The sequence below is a fragment of the Rhea pennata genome, chromosome 2 (assembly GCF_028389875.1).
Source record: "Rhea pennata isolate bPtePen1 chromosome 2, bPtePen1.pri, whole genome shotgun sequence".
Lineage (NCBI taxonomy): Eukaryota > Metazoa > Chordata > Aves > Rheiformes > Rheidae > Rhea > Rhea pennata.
Genome location: NC_084664.1, coordinates 32,724,348 through 32,731,615, shown reverse-complemented (window position 1 = coordinate 32,731,615; position 7,268 = coordinate 32,724,348). Strand labels below are relative to the sequence as shown.

General features: G+C 45.2%; 1 protein-coding gene across 1 annotated transcript in view; it reads left to right on the top strand.

Annotated features, from left to right (window-relative positions):
• The first annotated feature begins 2,030 nt into the window (after positions 1-2,030).
• The window catches only part of CRPPA (CDP-L-ribitol pyrophosphorylase A), a 118,952-nt gene continuing 113,714 nt past the window's right edge, over positions 2,031-7,268 (top strand). Inside the window, exon 1 of the mRNA XM_062569187.1 lies at positions 2,031-2,250. Within this exon, the coding sequence (XP_062425171.1) occupies positions 2,081-2,250 (170 nt within the window). The 5' untranslated portion in view covers positions 2,031-2,080. The remainder of the gene's footprint in view (positions 2,251-7,268) is intronic.

Sequence of the window (7,268 nt, the reverse complement as noted above, 5' to 3'; positions counted from 1 at the left end):
AGTGTATAGTAGGAAGTTACGGAGCCAAAAGACCGTAGTTTTCTGCTTATAATAATGTAAACAAGGAGAAAGTCTGGAAAAATGCTACACTTAACTAGACTAATGCTGTGTTTTGCATGTATTGAATTATCAAGATGTGAGACAGGAATTGAGAATGTTTGCTGTCATGAAAAAAACAAAAGGGAAAAGATTGGGAACACTGCAGAATAACCTACCTACCTAAACGCGTTTATACAGAACTGCTGCAAGAGAGTCAAAATGGTGCAACTTACACAATCCCAGATGAGCACAGAAAGTGGAGATACCTGCCTCAACACAAAAAATTTATGCTGGGTATTCTGAAAATTTTTGCTGGTAATTTCCCTTCATTGACTTATCTGTCAAGACAATTCTGCATATAACACCTCCATATAGACAGTATGGCATCAAGTCTGCATGGCACTGTACAATTTTCCAAGACCTTCTTAATATTGCAGATATCAGGGGTACTTGTGAAGTCTGCCTTTGCTAGCAGGATCACTTCACTCCTACTGTACATAGGATCAATTTACCTAGGCCACAGGTGTTTTTAGTATCAACCATCAATTCTGGGTTTTGTGCAGTAAGGCAGATACCAGCTAAGCAACCCAGTTGAAACATGACAAACTTCCTCCCTTGACAGCTTTTAAGTCAGATTGGCTCAGAAAAGTCTCTGTGTGGGTTCTACTTAGGTTCCTCTTTGTACTACTAATAGAAACCTGCAAAACTGTGAGTTAGCTTCTCAAAAACATAAAGGATAAAAAAAAAACATACTCTGCAACATCTGGTCATTTTAGGACAGTCCATGAACAAGATACTGTTTTGTTCCTAAAAATAATGTCCACAAGAACAGTGTTAGAGCCATTGAATGCATCCACCCTTCTAGGAGTGTAGTTACCCGAGTCCAGCACCAGCTCCCTCACGCATAAGAGCTACTGTGAAGAAAGCTAGAAGCAAGCGCCAACCCCTCCTTTCTCTTGGGAGCTGCTTTTAAGGAGCGGCTTTGCTGCTGGCCCTCAGCTGTGCTGCACCGTCTCTGCCCTGTCTCTTGCCTTGATTCCGACCCTGCCCAACGGGCTCCGCTTCCTGGCTTGCCCTTGGACCCGCCTTGTCACCGCGGGCTTTGTCCGTGACTACCGCACCAGGTGTGACTGCAGTCTCGGCTCTGTCCGGCCCTGACACACGTTCAGCATCCCGCTCCCACCGGCCTTGTTATCTGTCACGCTCTGAGCAGCCGGCCCTCCCTGGTCCCCAGCAAACGGCAACAAGCTCACCACTGCTGTTTCGGATTTGCAGTGAGGTGTCAAAGCCGCCACACAAAGATAGGCCGCAGCACCGATACTTAAACACGCTCAAACCCCAGGGCACCGCGCCTAAGTAACGAGACCACGCGCACCGACCGGAGCCACGCGGTGCTGATTGCCCAGGTGTGACTTGAGGACACGCCCAGCGAGCCCCGCGCTCCCCTGGCCTGCGCCTCCTCTGCGCCTAACGGGCACCAACCGAGAAACGACGGCCCGCTCGACCGGATCAGACCCGCGGAGCCCCACCCCAGCAGGGAACGGCGGCGCTACCGCCCCGCCCCGCCCCGCGAGGGCGCCCAACGGCCCGCGCCACCCGCTCCCAGCTCGCGGCAGGTGGGAGCAGGCAGGCCCGAGCCGCGCATGCGCGCGCGGCACACAGCCACAGGCGCGCCCCGCATTTAAAGGGCCAACAGCTGCTTTTCCCCTTCTCCTCCTCCCCCCCCCCCCCACCCCGGCCCCGTTTGCGCTGCTGCCTGCCTGCTTTAGCTCTGTCGGGGACGCGGGCGGACACCCCAACCAGCCCCTGCGGGTTCGGCACGTGAGGCAGGGCTGCCAGCCTGGCCGCGCGCAGTGCACCGCGGGTGGGCGACGAGTAGGGCCCAGTTCCCGCTGGGGGCAGGCGAGCAGGCGCCGGATTCCTTGGATTGCGGACATCCGAGGGCAAATAAAGCGAGCGGGCGGGCGGGAGTTCCTGCCGCCGGGGGGCGGGGAGGGCGGCTGGCGAGGTGCGGCGCCGAGCAGCTGCCTGCCCCGCGCGGATGGAGCCCGCGAGCGGGAGTCGCCACGCCGGGCCCGCCGCTCGACCGGCGGCGGCGGCCGTGCTGCCGGCGGGCGGGAGCGGGGAGCGCCTGGGGGGCGCCACCCCCAAGCAGTTCTGCACCGTGCACGGGAGGCCGCTCGTCAGCTACACGGTGCGGGCGATGGAGAGGTAACGAGCCCGGCGCCGCTCCGGCCCCGCGTCCCCCCGCCGCGCCGGGGGCCGCCTGGGCCCGCGGGCCGGGCGCGCCGCGCTGGCGCGGCCGCCCCTGCGCGCGCAGTTGCAGCGCGTTGCACAGCGCCGGGCGCACCTGGGCCTGGTGCCGCGGCGCCGCCGTTGGTGCCGGGCGTGTGTGGGCGCCCGGCTAGGGCGGGAGCTGCGCGCCTGCTCGGCGGCCTGCGGACGGGGCCCCGTGCGGCCTCCGCAGCGGGGAGGAGCTCAGCGCCGCGCCCGGGGGCCGCCCGCGTACCGCGGGGCCTCTGGCGTGGGTGGAGGGGTAGTCTGGGGCGAGGGGCTGGTAGCTCGCTTAGCCCGAGGCTTTACGCGTGGCTCGTCTTTGCTCCCATAGGAGCGAAGAATTTAAGTAAGAGGATATCCTAGCAGCCGGTTTTCCCTTTTTGTAACACCCTGAGATGTGGGCATGTGGCTGACAGTTACTATTATTTTTTTGTCCAGTGTTAACATAATGCAAGTCGTGTATCTGGTGTCACTTAACACTGCAGGTAGGAGTGGAGCGTCAGAAGTAGCCTAGATGTTTTGCAGTGACTCGTAGGAAAACCAATCTGTAGATTTTCAGAGGGAGGAGAGGAGGGTGGTGACAAGAAATGGAACTGCCAACTTCTCCTGGAGCTCTTAACTCATGGAAACTTGTAGAACATCAAAATTGGGGCTCTTTTTTCCGTTCCCACACAGAGAGGTTTCCCTCAGGTCACTTGTTACTTTATGAAAGAAATATTGCTTGTTTTCTTTATTTAGTTTTCAACAGCAGCTAGTCACAAAGCTAAACACATCAATAAGCAAAACCTCTAATCCAAAGCTTGTCACGACTGTAGCTTCTGCCAAAATGTCACGGGAATCTACAGAGAAAAAGAATAATATCTTCAGTCAGTGTGTTAAGAGACCTGGAAAGAAGAACAGAATGAGGTTTGGGAAGGAAGTGATGTTCACAGGAAAATAAAACGTTGCTCATAAAAAAATCTTTGCTGCCAATAAGTTCTGGGAGAATAACAGTTCTTTGGGCAACAATATTTCATTTATGTTCTAAAGCTGCAAAAAATTAGATGACAGAATTCAAATTGTACAGTTTACCCAAGTGTACGATCCGAACTAGATTGTGAGAGGATCAATCAAGTGCTTTCTCTTAGCTTTGGAAGTATAATAATTGGTGCCAGTCCTCTCTTAGGCAAAACTTCCTGCCATCTCTGTATTTATTTGGATGGAGTGTTGACTGGTATGTATGTGTATGGGGGATTGGGGACAGATGTAATATAAGACTTAAAATGACTCGTTTTCATCTCAACTCTTGACTCTAAAAGTGTAAAGGAAGTACCTTGTTCTTATTTTGTGTAAATGTAAGCACAGAAAATGTAGTAGTATTGAGGAACTGCAGTTCGGCACATTGTCTACCACCTAGAAGTGGCAGATTTTCTGTGTTTAGTTTGATACTGTCTTCTGATGCTTATTGTTTACCTGCTGTAATTGAATAAATCATGAGCTCATTAGCCTTAACAATGTCTCACTGGGTTTCTGGTTATCTCACCTACTTCAGCTACTTTTCAGCTTGGGGTTTGGTCTGGAAAAAAATAAAGCAATGTATAGACAGAAATGTATTAGCAAATCAAGAATTTTCAGCTGCTTTGCATGTGCCTTTTAAATGTGAGGAGATAAGGATATTCAACTGAAAGTAGTGAGAACCTTAAATATTGTCGTGGAAAACTGGCAGACAAGACGACAAGAGCAGACATGCATGAATAAGCAGCATATCCTGTTGCATAGGATGACAGAATGCAGAAGGTTGGCCTGCCAATAATAATCAAAGATAATGCCCCTAGGAAGAGGAGGTAAGAAAAAGTAGGCTAGGGAGGAAAGATTTCTTTTTTTTTTTTCTTTTTTTTTTTTCTTTTTTTTTTTTTTTGGCCACTGGTGCTGACAGGAAGGTCAGGCCCAGGTCCTATCTTGGGGATAAAAATAAAACCTATTAGAAAATTTAAGTGTATCAGTTTTCCTATGAATTTATTTCTGCTCTTGTTGAACTCTGAGGCTTTTTCATCAAGTACAACAGAACTACCATGATGTTCTTCCTTTTTGCTTCTATACACACTAGTAGGGTGGTTCTTTCAATTTAATTCTTTTGTATATGTTTATTTACAATAGGATATTTTCAATTTCTTTTTGGAGGCAAGGAGGAATCTCACTTGTGTGTGTGTGTGCACACACATACATACTGAAGAATTAAGCTGTTAAAAAAAACACTGTCTAAGGTAAAAGTTTAAAATTGTGGGACGAATAAGCTGCTCTGTTCTCTTGCTCTGCTCATATTTCACCAACCACTGAAAGTACAGTGCAGAGTTAATGTTTACTGGAATAAAAATTATCCAGTGGCTTCAACCAGCTTCTTTGCTTACAGTGATGTAGTCTCACAAAACAGGTGGCCTGATGTCAAAAAAGAATCACCTGGGGGAAGTTTCCAGAGAATTGCCTCCTAGGAAATGTCTTTTATAGTTTATTTGCCAAACATTTTAATCCTTATTGGCTGATACTTGCTCTCTAGTTACATAGGTCACACAATTGCATTTTTGTTAAATATAGACTAACATACTAGTTTTGCTTATCTGGTTATCATTACCTTACTCTTGAAATTGCTTACCAGCTAAAAATGAAGATAGCAGACAATCCAAATGTTTTACTTTTATGAAGATACCACCTTTGTTATCTTTTCTGATCAATAAGGAATAATGGTTTAGCTTTTCAGGGAAAATGGATAACTTCTGTGCTTGATATACGCAAAACTTGCTTGATATATCTAGAAAAAAAGTATATATTTTTTTCCATATATTACAAAAATCAAAAAAAAGGGGGGGGGCAAAAAATACACTTGCTTTTTGCTTTTGACGTTTGGTATTTGAATAATAATATCACCAAAACTAATGTAATAATTCGTGTTTTGTCTCTGAAAAGTTTCATTGGCAGTGAAAAACTGTATCTTATGCTAGTAAAGCCATCTCAACAGTCACTGTCTGGCGCTGGCCTTCTTTTGCTGATGCTAGTGCTGATTTCAGTAGGTTGCAGGTGAGGTAAGTTGCTACTGGTCTGGGTAGGAATTGCAGAAATTGACTGCATGTGTTTAAGCCTTTTGTCAGAGTTAAGGCTCAGAGCTGGTACTTGTTTTATACACAAGTAAACTAATAGGAGGTTAAAACCTCAAAATCACATTGGTACTTGAGCCTACTATTAGGGGATAACAGAGAGGTTATCCTCTGATACCCATATTTCTCTTCCTCTGCAGTCTGTGTGTGTTAAGTTGGGTAATAGCTTAATCTGTTTCTGAGTTAATAAATTTCTTTTCTTGGAGCTCTAGCTAAGCTAATATAAATGCATATACTTTTGCTGAAATTTAATAAAACGGTATTGTTTTCCACTAGGCGGCTGATCTAGTTAGGAATTTTACACTTCAGTAAGTGATGACCAGCAGGGAAATCTTAAAAGAAACAATATAGTCCTTTTTTTTGCTTCATTGTTTTCCTTTTATTAACCTTGGGGTTGTCTCAGGGCAGTTGTAAACTGATTAGAACTGGGATTGTTACTTGTTTCATTTTGTCAGATGTGATTTTCCAATATAGGACTACAGCCCATGTGATGTAGAAGCAGTGGAGTTCTGTATTTGTTATGTTTTAAAGCATATTGGAGTACATTATTCAGGTCTCTCTTATGCCTTGTTCTGATTGTTTCTGAAGCTTGCATTGTTAGACAGAATTAAACCTTTTTTCCCCCTTGATTTAATATTTTAAATTGGAAAGGATATTTATTATTTTAAAACTCTTTGAGCAGATCCTGAATTATTTTATTATTAAATCTGCTTTCAAAAGAAAAGAATGTGACAGATTGTGACAGGCATCTCACAGATCAAGAAAAACAGATCCATTTGCTGCGAGGTTGAGTGTCCTCTGACAGTCTTTATAGTTTATTCATTGAATCACTTTGCAATATTTCTATAATCAGATCTTTAAAAGTCAAAGCACCTGTGTGACACAGTTCCCATTCATGAGCAATTTGTAGCATACTTTACTGAATTAGTACTTCTTTCATAAGTTTTGTAAAGCACTTATGGGACATTTTATGCAACAAAGCACAAACTGTTCTGTGCCTAAGCTATCTACAGGTTAATTCCTACAGGAATAGTCTGCATCTATGAATCTCAGCACTAATCAGAGAGCACGAGTCCACGGTGAGTTTGAGGAGGACATACTCAACCTTATGAATGTGTTTATGCAGACACAGGGTGGAGCTGTGACCGTGTTCTGTCTCTTTTCGATGTACTGTACCATGGGAGGCCTTGAGCCGTTCCAACCTCCCTGTGCACGAATTTATCGTGGGCTGTCCAGTACTTCAGTTCTTTGCCTAGTTCTCATATGATATTGTGTACTCCACAGTTGCATCTTAATCTTTTTTTTTTTTTTTTTTTTTTTTTTTTTTTTTTTTTTATCTTAGAATGGGAAAGGTCAGTGCTTTTCTTACACTGTCACTCGTGAACATGCAGATGGTTGTCTGTCTGGAAACTGTACAGTTCCTTAGATTTCCTGTAAATAGAAGTGCAGAGCTCTTTTCTAATAATGTGAAATAGATCTCATTGAATTTAGCTTTATTTGCATGACTGAACCTCAGTATACAAAGATGATCTGAGATGAATCCATTTTGCTTGCCCTAATTTTGAATTGAAGTCATGCAAAAGTGTGAGGTTTTGTGGCTAAGTGTAGGACTATGCCAGGACTTATATGAGTTTTGTGAACTTTTTGGTGAACCTATGATGAATGACAACTCAAAATGAATCTTGAAACTCTCTGATTTCAGATTTTATATACGCAGAACTTTAATAAGAAATGCTGAGAATGTTAGTTTGGCTATATTTTCTGTGTTTGTTAACAACAAAATGGATGCGAGGATTTTTTTTTTTTTTAATCTTTAAGATTGCT